Source organism: Bombyx mori, chromosome 25 (assembly GCF_030269925.1).
Source record: "Bombyx mori chromosome 25, ASM3026992v2".
Classification (NCBI taxonomy): Eukaryota; Metazoa; Arthropoda; class Insecta; order Lepidoptera; family Bombycidae; genus Bombyx; species Bombyx mori.
In genome coordinates, this window is record NC_085131.1 from 439,942 (window position 1) to 459,949 (window position 20,008).

The following is a 20,008-nucleotide window of genomic DNA, read 5'->3' on the forward strand; positions in this document are numbered from 1 at the left end:
ATGGATGGGCCTTGTCTAACCACCTTTCGTGCTGCAACTTTGTAATTAAAGCTGCATTTACGGTTTAATCTAATGTTTATTATCGCATTATTATTTCATTATTTCCGACGCTTCGAAGTTGTTTTAAGTGTTCGGAACTGCTCACTGTACGATTTTAAGGTTCGGTATTACGAGTCGACGGTAGTTAGCGCAATATTCTAATGTCGACGAATGACAACTTAGTCCTCTGTCACCACGGAACACTGTCAATTATTCTAAACATTTCAACAAAAGAAATTAATAAACACACGACTCTTAATCTACAATTACTCTACAGCTCGCGAACATCGAAGAAAATGTTTAAATATTGTATTAATTTAAAACAATGTTTGGACGTTATTTGGATAGTAATATTAGGCGGCAACAGAAACCGACATATTTCTTTATATATTACTTCATAACGAGTTAATAAACTTGTATTTAGGCACAGATGGCAGTAATTCTATTAATACACTGCATAAATAATTAATATAGTGCTAATAATGTTAGCTTTGTAATTTATTTTAACGCTATCCAAGTGGAATATTTCAAAATTAAATGTTTTTTTAATAATACATATACTTACATTAAATTAATAAATAAATTTTGCGTGCTGTTTACAGTACAAAGGCTCAAATGAAAGTGCGTTAAAAGTTTATCGGAGTTGAATTGGTGCATCGCTTTGAACACACAAACATAACGTGTGCTATTAATGTTACATTCATATAGAATAGCATGGATGCTCCACGCGATAGGGAATCGGACAATTATTCAGAAAGTTTTTGAAATAACTCATAGTTAATATCAGATATAAGGGAAGTGTTAATCCAACAGGAGATAGATTTCGGTGCGAGTTATTTGGTATCATTGTTTACCGAGGGTTTTGGAATAACTAACACGATACAAAATAACAAATCACCATAATAAATAGTAATCGATTTAGATTTCGGCTGGTGAATTGTCGCATTTTGTACTAAACGAACTGGAGTGCGTAAACTTCTTAAAGCTGCTTTTAGACTAAGCTATACTATAGTGGCATTTAGTATAGCAGCGTATACTTAGTTATATATAGTACAGTACAGTTTTACTGGTTGTGTCCGCGCGGATAGGTACCACCGCCCTGCCTATTTCTGCCGTGAAGCAGTAATGCGTTTCGGCTTGAAGGATGGGGCAGCCTTTGTAACTATACTGAGATCTTAGAACTTATATCTCAAGGTGGGTGGCGCATTTACGTTGTAGATGTCTATGGGCTCCAGTAACCACTTAACACCAGGTATGTGAGCTCGTTTTAAGTTATAAAAGCCACCGATTTAAGTTATAAAAAATAAAAAAAAAATCTGTAGAACGCCCCTGGCATTGGTAATGTTCTTGAGGGCCACTAATCACTTATCATCAGGTGCGCCGCACAGTCGCCTATCTACTAAGCTAACAAAAAATCATTAGTGATACAAAATAGCTAAAAATAAAAAGCCACATTCATCAGTCTCCATATTTTTTATTAATTATCACATAATATTATATGATACATGTATGTATGTAGGTAATTGCAACACGTTTTGTATAACACACAAAAACACTTGTGATATTCACTATTGCAGTGTTCGTCTATTGTTGGAACACAATGGGAAATAAAAAAGTTACAGAATAATTTGCTTCATTTTCCGGATTCTCAACAGATTTGAAATAACGAGTTTTATTGGTTCACCAGTTTTATCGTAGGTAATTTGTGTTAGTTTAGATGCCGCGGATATTTTTGAGAATTAACGCAATCCTTGGATGTATACGTTTCTTTTGATTAAATTTCTGTCACTCTCATTAATTAACTAGAAAGACTGGACTTATCCAAAAAAGTATGTTGACTAATTCAGACAGAAATTTGAAAATTTATTATAAATTGATATAAGAATATGGTGCGCTGTAACGCATGCTCATAAGGATGCTAAGAAATATAACTAAACGTTGTTAAAACTTGTGTTAATTCCATATGTTAACATAGGTATTCCTTCCGTTTCTTCTCGTGTAATTAAGATGATAAACAATCTAGATGGTAAAATAATACCTTTTGTCAGTAGTTAGTTACACGTGGAGCACAATATTATGGAAATTATGAAATAAGTCCTTCGATATAATATTAAAAATTATGTATATTATGTTCCAACAATGAACATAATAGACTCATCTACATATAATACATATTAACAAAACATTTCTCTCAAAACTGACATCTGTGTTCCGCATTTATAATGTCAATATTTATAAAAATATATTCCGGTGTCTTATTCTACGTAAGTAAATAGAGATCGAAGTTTATATGAATAAAATATTTATAATGTGGGCAAGTTTTAAGTCTACATGAACGTTATGGGCTTAAAGATACAATTTGTGATTATTTAAAATTAAAACTAACCATCTAATCAGTCACCAAGTTTCAATAATCCTAAAATGTTTACTCAATTATTTACTTTTTGAATTTTCTCGTGAGTTCAAATTGTTGAATGTAGTCCAGATCTTTAGAAACGTCTTCGAAGATTAGCGAAGCTTAACTAATCAACATCAAATGAGGAGTTACTTCATAGATCTTCATAGGCTGTTACTAACGTGGGATTCGTTCTGACGATTCATATCTTTGAATACAAATGTCTTTTCACAAGTTCAATTTTGAAAATTTACATTGTGCCGTCTTTGAGTTCTGTATGGTGGATCCTGACATCGGACAGCCCGTGATGTTGTCTACTCTCTTTTTCCTTCTCAATCGTTTCACTCTCGGCAGAGTGGTCGTGATCGTCATGTGCTGTTGGGCAGACTGACGCGTCACACGATCTCCCGTCATCTCTTCCTACTCTACATCGCCAGGATACATATAACCCGAGATTTAATGATCCAAAGTAAATTAAAAGTCGACATGTATCCATCAGTATGTAAGTAATCAAGTTTAAAAGGGTCACAGCTGATTTTCCAATTGTCAGATAAAATAAATCCATTAATTATGAAGGTTGAAAACCTGACTGGATTCGAAACGAAACAGTTGAAGCCACAATCGCTTGCATTGATGCTTGCATACTACGGACATAGAATATATTTGTCGGCAGTCAAATGATAGATGAGTTGGTTACATTCTACCCCGCGAACAACGAAAAGTCGTATCGTTATTTATTTTATTACCCTTGTAGGCAGACGAGCATACGGCCCACCTGATGGTGAGTAGTTACTGTTGCTCATGGACGTCAGTAATGCCAGAGTCACAGCCAAACCGCTGCCCACCATTGAGTATTCTACCTACCTATCTATCACCATACTACCCTAAAAATTTGAGTTTACTTAAGTCTGCTTTCACCTCCGTTATGGATCTTATCGAAGAAATTCTTCATTTCGAGTTGTTCTTTGGTAAGACTAGTTTGGTGGCATAAGTTGGGTGTAATAATGTCTTGGTATTGTAGTTCCCGCGGTGTAACTGGTGGCCACGCTGTGGTTTCATCGCACATAGGAGCACTGGAATTATAATTATTGGTTCAAATCGTAAATTTAAAAAACAAAACGCTAAACATTTATATTGAAAATCAAAAATCAGACAAACAGAAGTACTTATGATTTCACATTTCTATATTATATAGCAAAAATGTCGTATGAACAAATAATTGACTCCTTGCAGCGTAGATGATAGGAGGGACATGAGCATAGTTACACAGAGAATACATTCCACGAACATTAGATAAAAACATATCTGTTTTTAGTCACCTAGAAATTTATACTAAATTCGTGACACTAAAACCAAATCATAAGCGATAAGACCAGTGATGGCATTTAGTCTTATTGATTTCACTGCTTGAGTTTTGACCATTAATTTAAGTTATTATGAAGAAGGAGTAGAAAATGTTGATATACTTCTTGAGACAGAATAAATCATTCCATCTCAAGATTGATTCTTCAGACAGACTTGTCCCTGCGTAGTTTAGGCTTATAGCATTCGTGTAACAAAAATCACACGCGCATTGCTTACAAATTGCGTAACTACAGGTGGAACTCATTCTGAAGCCGCTCGGGTATGTATCACCACCGTCCTGCCTATTTCGACTATGAGGCAGTTGTACTATAAATTGCTTGAACTTACGGTTCTCTGCCGATAGTGACCTTGTCTGTAGTCTCCGGTAATCACTTAACACCAGATGGACTATGAGCCCGTTAGTTACTGTAAGTGGCCAGTGTTGAAGTGCGTCTGACTTAACCAGTAGCACTCCTGACAAGGCTTGCATGTACAGCTAGCAAGCCGGCGCGAATCATCAAGCATCGTGTATAATTTAATTACCTGCATCGCATAAAGTTTGTGACGAACGTCGTCATCCAATATTTCATTTCATCGTCTGCTTTTTGTGATGAACTAGTCCCTGACGCAGAATTCACTTTCAGCACGTATGTCAAGTCGTCCGCGTGTCCGGCACCGTTGAAATGCAAATGAAAGGCTTGCTTGAACACGCTGTAACCGTCGTAAGAGAACTGGTACAGAAATACCGGAGCATCACCTGCCGTAGATCTCTTCTCGGCCAAATTCAAGGCTGGGTACTTGTAGTAACTATCGGTACACATATTGATAAAGCCCTCCAGATCTACGCTACCATTGAAGTATCTTTGGCTGATTTGATTCGAGACCAAAGCAATCGTCTCAGGAGTCGAGGAGTACAGTAGATTGGAAGGAACTAAGATTGCTGGATTTTCATTGATCTTAGATACTATATCGATCTGTTCAAATCTACGCTGGAACATATGGCATTCAGAATTCGTGAAACCTATAATCAAGGGTATGTCTTTACCGCGGCCTTGCTGGACCAGAATATTTGGATCTTCATCTAATATAGTGGTTATTCCGGGATGCGGTGTTTCCACCACTGGGAAAAAAGTGGTAAGGCCGATTTGATCAATCAATATTCTGTTGGCTTCATTCAGTTTTTCAACCGGCATGGCGACGAGTTTCTCGTGTATCTCATCAGGATTAGTTGAGTTGACGCCAAGGATGGAAAACAAGAGTTTGTTGATGGACTGGGAGAAGATAGGAGATGTTGTAAAGAAAGTGGACGTTCCAGCGCCGCTCATCAATATAGCCCTGAAACAATTACCTGATTAATTTGATTAGATTCGAAACATTAAATATAACTATTTCTGTCGCAAAGCTGTGATAATGCGTTCCGGTTAGAAAGGTAGGACAACCTTTGCACAATACAATTGAGATTTCAACCTCATGTCTCATTTGTGATGCATGCCAGCTGCTGTGTCTACACACCGCCATCGTGAACTTGTTCAACCATTTAGGTAATACAAGGTAATGCAAATCGTACGTAAATCTTTAAGAAAAAGTGATTCTTTAAAATAAAACTATGCTATAAAAAATTGGAGCAGAAATAATCATTATGATATTATTATTTATTTCAGTAAACTAAATGTTATTTTATTATTTTTATAGAAAGTCCTGCGACTGGAGAAACTAGGAAGAAAAATCATATTTTAAGTTCATACAATTTAACGAACGAAAAAGTTCCGGTTCCCGAGTTCGCATTCCGTGTCATCGCCACTGGGTATACTCAAAACTGATTCACGGAGTGAATAGCACCCACTAAGGGACGATTTTGAGTAGAATTCGGCTTTATAAAGTATAGTATTATTGTAACGATTATTCGCTAGATAACGTATACGAGTATAGACAGTATATGTGTTTTTTTAAACGTATTGACTACTGTTTGTCCTCTCCCTTACATCTGATCATTACATGGCGTTACTACTGCATGCGTTTTTTCCAACAAAACGCTGCTAACAAAGTTTTCACTTCAAAAACAGTCCCCTGAAATATTTGTTTTTGTTGTTGTCTAAACATGAAATAGAACCTAAAAATGGGTCTATGAATGAGAACGCATAATACCTTGAAACTAAGCCTTCAGTGGCCTTGGATAAGGTGAGAAGGTGAGCAGCAGCGGCCCCAGCGCTCTGGCCCGCTAAGGTCACGTTGTCAGGATTACCTCCAAAGGCCCTGGCGTTTCTCTTCACCCAACGGAGCAGAGTCACCATGTCCCTAAGACCATTGTTTCCGGGGACTTTAGGAGTATCCAACGAGAAAAATCCAAAGAAATTCAACCTGAAATTTAATGTTTTTTTTTTGTCAAAATGTGAACGTAAATTGCCGCGTGAGCTCAGCGGACCTTTTCAAATTCAGTCTTCTAACTTAAATGTCGTCTAAACATACTTTTTAAACGTGTTATCCGGTTCCACAAAGAGCCAAGATCCTAAGAAGAATATGCGTTGGAATGTTGTAATCCCATTTAATTAAACTTTGTACAGTTTCAGGGAACTTTAGTTAGAAGAATCTAGAAATATAATGTACGGTTTCGAGGAACAATGGGCGCCTTCGTCGTGTAGGTTTGTGCAACGCAGAGTGCACGTACTTTTGCTTAGCTCATTGAATTAAAGTCGTTTTCCATGCTTGTTAGCGTAGTTTATCTCTGTTTTAGCTTCAGTCTGACTATGGGCTGTCTCACACATCTCAGGGTAATTCATCATCAAATAAATATTACCTGTAGTTAAAAGTGATGACAACAACGTTTCTTGTGACAAGATACTCCGGTCCATATAGGTCAGCATCACCAGATCCAAACGCGAAGCCACCTCCGTGAATAAAGACTAATATTGGAAGACCAGGCTTCGTAGGCGTCTCACCAGCTGCCGGCAGGGCGTACAAAGGCACATGTATATTGGCGTAGATGCATGCCTCATTCATGCCGTGAGGTTTCATCAGACTTCCATAAAGAACGTCTGTCTGGTAGCAAACTGGACCTTCCTCGGTGGCATCTAGGTAGTCGGTCCATGGCTCTGCTGGTTGTAATTCCTGTAAATATTGTAAAAAGCTTTGCGTAAAGACTCATCGAATCATCATCATCTTTGGTGAAAGACGATTAATGTGCGTAAATAAATTTATTACTGCAGCACCCACCACCGGCAGAGCTCGTCCTCACTTCTTGAAAGCATTGCGTTCCATTGTGCACCTAATGCTCCATCACATGTCTTCTTCAAATGATGTTTAAAGTGTTCTTAACGTAAGACACTGGCTTTGTTTTATCAGGCTGTTTTTACAGGCTGGACAAACAGCCTGGTAACATCAGGTATCAGGCTGTTTGTCCAAAAAACAGACGGCAATGTAGAGATAATTTAATTGTACATACAGAACTTAATAAAGAAACCAGTGTGGCATGTGTGAGTCTGCACTATCCAGGTTGCCACGGCCTTGCTGCCTAATGGCCACAGGGCAGTCATGCATTCCGGCTCGATAGATAGGTTATTCGTAATTCTGATTGAGTTGAAACATTATCCCATCTGCCGATCCACTTTTATACTCCGGCGTCCACTAAGCAAGAGGCGGTCCGCGAGGTCGTCTACGAAATTTCGTTAAAAATATTACCTTAAATCGAAGTTCTCCGACTGGTTGCTTGGCATAAGGCACTCCCCGGAAACTGGCGTATAAAGTGCTTGCTTCCGCCCGGCGACTACGGCCACACACCCAGCCTGACTCCGTCTGCGCGACCACATTGCACGACGAGGGCGGCGACGCTGCTGGGCTTGAATATGCCCTTACTAAGCCCACTGGAATTTATAAAGAATCCTAAGCAGGGGAATAGTACCACTATAAATACGCGTAATTTCAAGATTCGAGTTAGTTATACCTGTGGGAATAATATGTCGACAGTGTTTTCCGATCGAGGCCCTTCAAACGAGGCTTAACGGGTATTTAGCAGAAGGCAGCGGCTTAAGAGTGCCTTTAGCCAAATTGTCGAAGACTTCTTCTTTGTCTCCACTTTACCCTACTAGATGGTACAGCGATTTTTTCTATTCCATTCTTTTCTACCAGCTGTCATCTCAACACTCACTCCTCTGTCTCTCATATCTCCCCTCTACGCATTACATGTCCATACCACGCTAACCGTAGAAACTGCCAAACGTAGCCGAACTGTCGAAGACAGATTATTGACTATCTGTCAGAATAATCACAGTAGGAATATTTTTATATAGTGCGCTTGTGTTTTTGTCGGGGTGTATTATGTGTGGGTGTGCATTTATGGATAGGCTAAGGTCCATAATACACAAATCAGAAATATGTGGTGCAAACTTCCCTCATATTGTGAAAATAATTAATCCTAAATATTAAAAATTAAACTGCCACAATGGCAGGTTCACACAAAAAAAAAGAAAAACAGATTCACACAACACTTTAGCAGAATCCATGGAAATATAATTATTCATGAGATATAGGTAGGTACGTTTCAAATTATTCATTTCATAATGAAGGTCTTAGATTAATATATAATAGTTTCTGGTTTTAATAAATATAATACATTAAATTTAATTACATTCTCGGTCAAAACAGGTCATCGTAATAATATACTTGACATGTTAAGACGCCAGATGTTTTATAACATATGAAACGGTTTTAAAAAAAATCGCATATGTCGTTAGATAAAACATCTTCAGTGTGACCTTAGTACGTCTTTTTATTACTCAAAAAGATATTGGGTTTATTAATACGCTTTTATTAGCTTCAGACGTATGTATGTTAGTATGTAACGGAATCTTTGAACATGACTTTCACCCCCTTCAAGACGTCAGATTAACTCGAAATTTGGTATTCTTATTAAGGACCGATGGCAATTCAATTAAAAAATATATATAGAAAAAATTGAAATTCAACAAAAAAATGAAAAATAAATAATAGTTTAAAAAAACTAACAAAATACGCTATTATAGAAAATGCAACTAAAAAATAGAAAATAAATTTTAATAAAATTGAATTAAAAATAGTGTAAGAAAAAGTGATTTAATTGTAAAAAAAGTGAGTAAAAAAAAGTTTTTTTTTAACTATTATTTAATAACTAATATTATGTCAGGCGAGAAGAAGAGCTCAGGGGCAAAAAGATCGTAGTAATAACGGTACCAACTCGGGATTAGTGTCGGAATAACACACTTTCATTCAAAAAAAAAACCCAAACAAACAGTTTTCATTCATTTCAAGCATTCTGTTTGAAGTTGTTTTGTTTGGCACTAGAAGAACTGGAAGGAGTAAGAATAAATTGAAAGGGAGAAGGCTATTGCGAGGATAAATCAGACCATTCAGGATACCAGCTAAAGGTATACCCACTTCCTCTGATAACTTATCAATGTCTGACCCACAAACCTCTCTTATCTTTGTCATAAAAACAAATCATGATTGAAACCTGTAGCAATATCGTTGTGTCAGAACAGGCTTGAAAAACTATTTAAAAAAAGTATTATAACAAATCGCCCTACGCTCTATTCGGCCTTTACAAAAAACTGTGTAGGTACAAGATTTCCTGTGTATCTTTTTTTGAATACCAAATTATTCTCAGTGAACGTGTTTTCGTCTCGTATAAAAACAAAATTTGTATTTATGAATAAATTATAATATTTTACAAGGAAGACGACTGCGTGATCCACCGCGTGCGTGTACGTAATTTATAGCGGTGTTTTTTTTTGTCCTTAGTTCTTGTTGATAAACTAGCAAAGTGACATCCACGCGACGTTTAAAAAAAATATGAAAATGATTTTTTTTTATTTCTTAGCTGGGTGGACGAGCTCACAGCCCACCTGGTGTTAAGTGATTACTGGAGCCCGTAGACATCTACGAGGTAAATGCGCACCCACCTTGAGACATAAGTTCTAAGGTCTCAGTATAGTTACGACGGCTGCCCCACCCTTCAAACCGAAACGCATTACTGCTTCACGGCAGAAATAGGCAGGACGGTGGTACCCACCCGCGCGGACTCACAAGAGGTCCTAACACCAGTAATTACGCAAATTATAATTTTGCGGGTTTCATTTTTATTACACGATGTTATTCCTTCACCGTGGAAGTCAATCGTGAACATTTGTTGAGTACGTATTTCATTAGAAAAATTGGTACCCGCCTGAGATTCGAACATCGGTGCATCGCTCAACACGAATGCACTGGACGTCTTATCCGTTAGGCCACGACGACTTCACGCAACGTTAAAAAAAATTATGAAAATGATCCGAAGATGCCAACATCCTTCGCTTATATTGTAACTTAAGATACGTTGCTCATGTTGTGGTATGAGCCTCGGTGACTGCTCAACCTGCACGTCAACAAAGAACCGTAATCTGGTTGGTCGTATAGGGTATTGTAAGTCCGCACAGGTTCCTATGAACATTTGCCTATTTCTAACGCGAACTACTAATGCTTTCCGGTTTTAAGCATAGCACTGCTGTTATTCAATACTATTACAAGTTGCATATGATGTCTAGGGACAACGGCAACTACTGAACACGAGGTGGGCCGTGTACTCGATCACCCGTCCGTGAAAACAGAGACTCCACTAAATTCCTTTACACATATAACACCAGATAATTGCCGGTGTCTGGTTGGATTATTAAAACTGTAGTTATTTATTTTAATCAGTTTCGTTTATCTCAAAGGATTGCGTGGTCGATATAAACTGCAAAACTAAAAACTTAAGCACGGAACTTGCTCGTATCCTTTCGGCAACTTGGCTATGTCTTGGCATTGACTATGCACAGATACCTAATTGTATAAATATGATATGGTAAGTTTGTTTTTATTGCCCTTGTAGACAGACGAGCACACGACCCCCCTGATAGTGAGCGGTTACCGTCGCCCATGGACTTCAGTAATGCCAGGGGCAGAGTCAAGCCGCTGCCTAGCGAAAGTTGCAGGATCTCCATTCAAGGGTAACGGTTACGGTTAGATTATAACACTTTGCCTTTCGTTTCTATGCGTAAACTAAAAATAACAATTTCAGATATTTTTTTCCAAGAAAGGAACCCTAACAAACAATACGGTGTAGTACATTATTACATAGAAACAACTATTTTGAATAGATCTTTGTATAGGGTTGCTTCGCACAACTTTGAGTATTCTTTGCGATACACCAATATAAAATCAAAACAAAATGCAAAACATTAAATACAAAAAGCATTAGTGATCTCATCGATGTTAACAATTTCATCGTCAATGATTATATCAATAATTTAGCATATTTCTTCCCGTCCGAGCGTAGCTGAATTGCCCCTCTTGGGGTACTAACGATTAGACGGAATAAAAAAAATCATTAACAAAATTTTAATGTGTTTTAGATGCAAAATCAAGATACTTCAGAACAGCAACTTCTGAAAGTTTCATCATATCATCTTGTGATTATCTCAAGTACTTTATGAATTATTTAGTGTTTTATCGAACGCGAACCGTAAAAATGTGCCAGGTGAGTTAGAAAATTTAAAAATAAATAAGTAATAAAATTAAATAAACCTAAAGTGTCAACCCTATTTCGGCTAACACGTGTACGACAAGGTCACCATGTAGCCTATTTTGGAGGTCACTTTTTATTGACGTACGAACAAACACGTTCTTCAACGTCAAATAGGGTCTATAGATATATTTAGCTATGTCAGTACTACTGTTCACATAGTTCTGTGGGGTTCGTTACCCTCAAGTGGTATGTTTGTTTGTCCATCACCACCGAAGCACGCAAAACTGCGGTCTGAATAATATCGATATAACCACTACACTCCAGCTCAAGTTGAAACGCGTGGCTCTATCCCCAATAATAACCTATAGCAAATAAGCTACGTAATATTTTCTTTACCTTATTTTGACTCAATCTCTTCCGCCAGTTATTATTTGTAAATACTTATCTCAGGTTTTAGAATTTCTGTGGGTAAGTGGAATGACCATGGGCAGGTGTTTTGATGTAAATTTGCAAGCTATAACTATTACACCCTTAAGAAACAGTGATTAATGACTCCACATATAGTACTATCGCGTCCGAGTTCGATTCCCGTTAGGAGTCAGCATATTAGAGGTAGTATTTAGTATTCGAAGTTTGTGTTTCCTGTACCTTTGACTGCCCTTTGAACTCTGACTGGTGGTAGGACCTCTTGGGAGTCCGCACACACCACCACCCCACCTATTTCCGCCGTGAAGCAGTAATGCGTTTCAGTTCGAAGGGTGGGGTAGCCGTTGTAACTATACTGAGACCTTAGAACTTATCTCAAGGTAGGTGGCGCATTTACATTATAAATGTCTATGGGCTCCAGTAACCACTTAACACCATGTGGGCTGTGAGATCGTCCACCCATCTAAGCAATAAAAAAAAGTAGCATAAAGTGTGTTCACAAAGGCTCACTAAATTCACATTGTTAATGTCATAAGCGACTGTTGCATTTAAGCTAGACGAGCAAGGTCGGTCTGCATCTAAAATTATATGTAGAAAGCGCAACACGCGTTACACAACCGGCTGGATAACAAGACGGGGCGTCTTATCATGATCCCACGAACTGTTGCGAAAGCTCTCTACAACTTTCTAATGGAAGTAAAATTGAGGGACACTCGACCATATTCTATTTGTTCAGAAGTATCAAAATGTGTGTTATATTATCATAATAGTTTGACTACTACTCGTAGAATATGTAACCAAAATATTATGAAAGAAAAAAGTTGAATTTCTTGTTGAAGTTTCTCGTAAGCGTAATGTGAATGGAAAGTGCTACGTCGTAGCCCTCGTAGGTTTTTTGTAGCACCAATCTAATAGTAAATGATTACTTTCGGAAGTGAGAGTTTCTACGAAGAGAAAATTGTTCTTCTCATTGGGGACCAAAATTTAACACAGGCTGATGCCATTCTCTTGCCTATTTTAACAAACACAGGTTACTGTTTTGATTGTTAACACTATCAGCTTAGGTAAGGTAAAAAAAAGGCGCTCGTGGACGTCACCAGTTCTAGGCAAGTTACATAATATACAGAGCTATGAAAGACGACACCGAAATAAGTGAAAACAGTATTTAAACTGAAAGTGGAATATATGATAACTTTAGTTAAATCCGTTTCGTGTTACACAGGAAGGTCATTGAAACTTTATTTTTGTTGCGATGGGCAAGCTGGCTTGTTCAAAGTTTGTTAAGCCAAGCCGGTCAGGCTTAACGTGGGATGCTTAACGTAGGAACATAATAATCCAGATTAGTGTTGCGTACTAAGTATCCCGAACTTAAATGTTAAGTTATAATGTATCCGGAATAAATTGCGAAAGTGTACGCACATATCGCCTTTTCGCATTAAAAGTGTACAATTTCCAAAAATATTCGAAATTGACTTAATATGCGGAATCATTTGATATCACCAGTATTTTTCTCCTAAATACTGTCAAAAGAGCGTAGTTTAGTTTTAGTTTTTTTTTTTTTTAGTTTACCTATGTTTTGACTACTATTAACAAAATTAATACGTTACATAATTTTATCTTACTTTAATGGACAGATAATGTAACTGGTAAAAATTAAAAAATAAATGTTGCGAATATTAAAGATATTACATAATAATAACAAACCGTTAAAACACTCTGTAAAATTAGTATGTTTTGAGATTATACAGTTTTAATGCGAGAAGACGATATAAAAAGCGAACAATATTCGTAATTCGGAAACCTAATAAGGAAAAATTCCAATGAAATGAACATACATTAATCACAGAACAAAAAAAAAACGTTTTAAAACTGGTTTAATCTGACATTTGTAATTTACAATTTCCGGTAGTTTTTAATGTTTGATGATTTTGTTAGTCGCGGAAATATATTTTTTTTGTCCCCATTTCGAAAACTTGCAGAAATATGATTGTAGAAATATACTTCTATGTACATCTGTGTGATCCTACGCTAATTTGATCGTTGTTGACCTCGATTGCTTACCACGGGGTCTGTATTTGTTTCCGATCAAAGTCAATCTTTTTGTTAAAGATATTTGGGCTCTGAATGTAGTTCTTGCCTTGTATACATTGTTGTTTTTTCTACCTGAGCTGATGGTCTTGAGAGACCATATCAGCGTCACCGGGCGATTAGGAGAGCTCATGGAGCTCAAATTTGACATTGTTGCTAACACGAACCCTAGCAAGAGCCGTGCTTCACAGAATCTACCGCCGGATCGGAAACGCGAACCACTGAGAAGATCCGGCGAGAAACTCAGTGGACTGTGTCTGAGGGTTAATTTACTCGCCGAGCCCTTCGTCGCGAGCAACGGGTTCGACGACGTATGTTTTCCTTACAACAGCATAAAGTGCAACTTTAATCTGAGCGGTAAAATGCTACTGAAACGAGAACATGTGTCCCATTGCTCACGGTAACACATGAGGCTGCAGTAGAAACAAGTGGGATAGCAGTACCTACCCGCGTAGGCTTTCTGTACGCACTGTAAATAGTAATTACGCAAATTAAACATTTATTTAAGAAATTTACGAGATGAATGTCAACTTACACGATAAAATAACTTCCTCGTTACGGAAGTTGTTGGGGAATACGTATTAAGGACTTTAAAAAACACCTAATCAACACCACTCACATTAACCACTCTTCTTATACCAGTAGCCAATGACCACTTGAAGCTCTAATTATTAATAAAATACATAACGGGTTCAATAATAGCACATATCTCTGTGCCTAGGCTACAGAGGGAACGACTTGAACCACGAAAGTTTTTCTTAAATAATATGGATTGCTGCACATTCAAAACAAAAACTATATAAAGTGATCAAACGTCTCACATTGAAAAGCTTTAAACATGAATATTCTCTTGTGCTTACACATATAAATGTTAGGAACATGCATGTTCAAGATGTACGTGATCTCTAATACTAAAAATCTTCGATCCCGATATTTTGGACCGGTGTACGAGAACAGCAAGGCACGACCACCGCCGATCCCCCCGAGAGTTGAAGTCTTAGTCCATGTGAGCAGCCTTGAACCGAAAATATTTAATTTCTCAAAGACAAAATTATGCATTATTTTATATTTCTATTCTTTTTGTATCTTTTACGGTTGAATCTCGCATTAATTATTTTCAACATTCGAGTAGTTTATAGTTTCCGTAGTTACGGAGGACTAAGGTGTTTATTCATCGATTTCAATATTGCGCTAACTTGTAGTCAGCGCAGTATTGAAATGCTAGCTTCAAATTGTCTATAAAAATATATATGAAATTAAAATTTCTTTGCACCCAGAAATAACCAACAAGCATGCCATTTTGAGTCGTCGTGGTCTAACTAAAGGATAAGACGTCCGGGGCATTCGTATGAAGCGACTGCACGGGTCCGCTTGTCTAACAATTTTTCTAATGAAATACGTACTTCCCAAATGCTCACGATTTGTTTGAACATGGTGAAGGAATGACATCGTATAATAAAAATTTAATCCGCAAAATTATAATTTGCATAATTACGGGTCGTAAGACGTCTTGTGAGTCCGCACGGGTATGTACCCTGGCGATTCCAAATTACCGTTTTGTTTTTTTTTACGAAATCAAATATGTATTTATTATTCATACAAAATTAAAAAAAAGAAACTAAGCAAAATTTATAACAACAGAGAAGCTATAAATTTTGTGTGTGGGTGTGTGTACATACATACATGTATAATGTAATTTTCTGACTCTCGTCATTAGTGGAGTTTTCGATATGCGAATTCCACGGCAATCCATTCCCATAGAAACAGCCCACTGAGTTTCTCACCGGAGTTTCTCACCGGATCTTCTCAGTAGGGCCGCGTCGCGTTTCCGATCCGGTGGTAGATTCTGCGAAGCACGGCTCTTTCTAGGGCTAGTGTTAGCAAAGTCTCTCAGGTTGAGCCCGTGGGCTCACCTATCTTTTTTTTCTTTTTTTTTTTATTGCATTTGTAGGCAGATGGGCATACGGCCCACCTGATGGTGAGTGGTTACCGTCACCCATGGACTTCTGCAATGCCAGGGGCAGAGCCAAGCCGCTGCCTACCGCTTAATACTCTCCATAAGCCTCGTTTGAAGAAGGACATGTCATAGCGCTCGGGAAACACCGTGGAGGGGAGCTCATTCCATAGCCGGATGGTACGTGGCAAAAAAGATATCTGGAAACGCACTGTGGATGACCGCAGTGGCTCCAGGTAGTATGGATGAACTCTACTCCGGTGGCGGGCGGTGCGATGGTAAAAACGAGATGCTGGTATCATCTCGAACAATTCTTCAGAGCACTCCCCATGGAACATACGGTATAAAATACAGAGGGAACCGAAGTCCCTCCGCAAACCCAGAGGCTCCAAACGATCCGTGAGAATGGGATTATCGACAATCCGAACGGCCCTCCTCTGTATGGAGTCAAATGGAAGAAGCTGGTATTTGGGAGCCCGGCCCAGAGATGGGAGCAGTACTCCATGCGAGGCCGGACTTGTGCTTTATAAAGCAAAAGTCTTTGTCCAGGCGTGAAGTACCGCTTCGCTCTGTTGAGGACTCCCAGCATTTTGGACGCCAACTTGGCTTTGCCTTCCAAATGACTCCGAAACTGGACGTCGCTCGAAATGTCGACCCCAAGTTTCCCGATACTCTCGGAAGGCAGGTGCCCTGGGCGACTATACCTGGATAACTAGCGTGAGCCGTTTTTTTTTACGTCAGGTATAAGAGCAAAGGCTTCGTACCAATAATTATGGCATGTATGAATTTTGTATTTAAAATCTATAAAATCTATTTTAGGATGTTTCGGTGTTCCACTGGAATTCGGTGGCAGTTTGCCACGGGGAATGTCTGTGCATCGCGGAAACTACTTTCTCGTAGGTGTAAGTACGTACATAAACAAACTCGACAGCAGGCTATGCGTCCGTTACTAAGACGTAATTATTAGATTTGTTATTATTCTACAGAGAGTATGTATCAACGGCGGATCCAGGGGGGGATTATTATTATTATCTATTGTTATCAAAATTAAATTATAAGTTCTTAACTTGCCCACGTCTATGTGACCCCCTCCTGGCGCCAAAGCTGGATCCGCCCTTGAGTACGTTATCATTATCGGTTCCTTTTAAGTCCTTTATTTTAATAATTTTCGAAATATTTTTTGTTCCTATTAATATAATTGTTTTTAGTTAATGCTCATTTTACTAATAACGTCTTTAGCAGTTCACCAAGTTCCAGGTTCGCATTACGCATTACGCAATTGTTTTTCAAAAAGTTTTTCTATTCGCGATATTCTTGACTTTTATTCACACTACGCAATTATATTATGTATTATTTCCGGATTTTTAGTCTAAATGCCAAACAAACATGGATATACATCGCTAAAATAAAAACAAAATTAACGACCTGTCAGAAAGCGATGGAATGAAGTATAGTAATTATTGAAAATAAGAAAAATTAAAAGATAAGAATCGAATACATTAGAAAAAAGACAAAGTCGATAGATGCTCTCATGTACGCTCGAACAGAAAAGTGGTGTCTGGCGGGACATCTAGCGAAATACACCGACAAAGATGGACATTAGAAACAACAATATTTAACGGCCGTCTGGTGTAGTGGTAAGTGACATGGTCATTGCACAAGGGGGTCGCGGGTTCGAATCCCGCCAAGGGAAGATATTTGTATGATAAATATAAAATGTATTTTCCAGGGTTATGGATGTATAATAAATATATTTATTTATGTGTATAATAAAAATCTTACATTTATTTCCGTTATCTGGTACCTGTAACACAAGTTTTTTACGAACTTAGCACGGGACCAGTTAACGTAGCGTGATTGTTAGTAAATATTTATTATTATTATAATATAGTAAGGACTGACAGGAAAAAGAAGAAGAGGCCGTCCAAGAAACAAATGGATCGCCGAAATAATAGCTATAGCAGGAAAATCATCAGGAGAAGCAAAGCAAAGAATGGGAGAAAATGGAGTAAGTTGGAGGAGGCCTATATAGACAGAATAAGACAGAATAAGTTTGTAATTTTAAGAAAAACCTGTTGTATGAAATAAACGGCTTATCTATATATTAATACGTGAAGCAAAAACTTTGTATCCCTTTTTACGAAAATTGCACGGACGGAGGAGAATGAAATTTTCCACACTTATAGAGAATATAGAGAAGAAGTGCACAATGTAATATTTTTTTTTAAATAATGCATAAAAGATACATTAAATCAATGAAGAAAACATTACATACACTACATACCATGTATTTGACACACACACGCATGCATACTATCTATTGTCAAACTTTTGTTCTTGACGTCTGTTGTCAAATTGAGATTAAATATTGTTTGTCTTTGTTAATATTCTTTATAGTGTAGTCTTGGCGAAATTTGTGATTATAGAAGTATAAAATACAATCATAATAGTGTACAAACTTACAATTCAATTAATTATAGTCGAATTTCGACTACTACGGGACCACTAGTTATTATTTATTCTGGTCTACGCGTGTTTCATTATGGGCAAATTTCGTTAAAAAAATCTATCACATATTCAGAGGAATTCGTGAGCTACAAGTACAATGTTGTACCGGAACGCATAGTTTTATTTTGCGTCAGAAACAGAGTCCAAGAACGAGTTTGATGTACGCGCCCATGAAACAAAAGTCTGTTTGTATTTAAATTTTATAAAATATTAATGACACAGAGTTTTTGCGTAAAATTATTGTTTTTGTTTCTAAATTTGTCAGAAAAGTTTATAGATTATTTCATGTGTAAAATTTTGAATATTATTTTTTAATTTGATATTTGCCGCCCGCCTTCTCTCTATTGATCCTGCACAGTAAGGACTCTTAAGAAACTCCTGCTTTCCAGATCCACGTCCCGGGACGGAAGGTCTGGCGAGATTGAAACGCGTCACAGTCTTTCAATTAGCTTTGATGAGCAGAATAGCTTCGGGCCCGGTGTTAGCCCGCCACAGCCATGTGCCCACTTTGGGCCGTATGGGTGAAGTTTCCATTACGTCGGTACAACTGCAGAGCCACCCTTCAAACGAGAACGTGTCATCGCAATCGATCGAATATTTTCAATTAAATAAAATCGTAACAAATTAAATCAAATGAATGGTGGTAGGACCTCTTGTGAACTGGTGGTAGAACCTCTTGTGAGTCCGCACAGGTACCACCACCCTGCCTATTCCTGCCGTGAAGCAGTAATGCGTTTCGGTTTGAAGGGTGGGGCAGCCGTCGTAACTATACTGAGACCTTAGAACTTATGTCTCAAGGTGGGTGCACATTTACGTCGTAGATGTCTATGGGCTCCAGTAACCACTTGACACCAGGTGGGCTGTGAGCTCGTCCATCCATCTAAGCAAAAAAAAAAGAGTAACTGAACCAAAAAAATATTTTCCGAGCATTAAAATTTTTAACGCGACGTAATTTAATCAGTAAAACAAACTCAAATCAAAATACCGTTGAAAACAACTGTAACCTAGTTATGTCTGTACACTGAAGGTATATAAAAACAAAGATTACGGCACTGCTTTGTGTTAAGTCTACCTTACCCCGCATTACTTTTTTTCACATCCACACAGCTCTTTCGTTCGATATAACGTTCAAACTACGATATCAGCTATGTGAATGGACCGCTTCCTTTAAAGTTTGAACTTAAAAACGGAATACAAAAGCGCCGGCGGAGCTGCGAATAGTAAGGCAATGTTTTTCAAATTTCAACTAAATTATATTAATATGTTCTTGAATCGATATTTTTTTAGACGCTTCCCGTTTGATTTTCAAACTTTTAATTGATTTATTGACAAAAAAATCTTACCAACGGACTTATTCGATTGAATCAACACATAAAATACATTTAGTAAATCGTGGTCACAGAACACGGTACACTCACCGATAACGTAATATAGTAATACAGCGAATTTGGTACACATGTTTCTATGAAGACAACTGGCGCAGCACTGAGTCGTTTCGCGATGTGTACTCTCTTATAAACTCACATGTACGGGATGTAGGGTTGTATTGGAAATATATTATCGCACTTACTGGCGCTGCGCTACCGTCCCAGCGTGGTCACGCGCGCACCCCATGCGAGGTGTTGGGTTCGACGCTGCGCACTTACCGATGCATTCTAGTTTATTACGGAAAGTAACTTTTTTTTTAAGTTTTTTTATTTTTTATTGCCTAGAAATGTGGACGAGCTCACAGCCCACCTGG

At 37.8% G+C, this 20,008-nt stretch overlaps 2 protein-coding genes across 5 annotated transcripts in view; one reads left to right on the forward strand and one right to left on the reverse strand.

Annotated features, from left to right (window-relative positions):
• The window catches only part of LOC101737860 (serine/threonine-protein kinase D1), a 130,476-nt gene that overhangs the window by 55,019 nt on the left and 55,449 nt on the right, over positions 1 to 20,008 (forward strand). The gene's annotated exons all lie outside the window — the stretch shown is intronic.
• jhe1 (juvenile hormone esterase 1) lies at positions 1,765 to 19,757 on the reverse strand. Its single transcript, NM_001043562.1, is given in 6 exon segments — positions 1,765 to 3,507; positions 4,322 to 5,113; positions 5,924 to 6,136; positions 6,573 to 6,883; positions 7,454 to 7,635; positions 19,686 to 19,757. Coding segments are annotated over 6 exon segments (1,713 nt in total). The 5' UTR covers positions 19,726 to 19,757; the 3' UTR covers positions 1,765 to 3,332.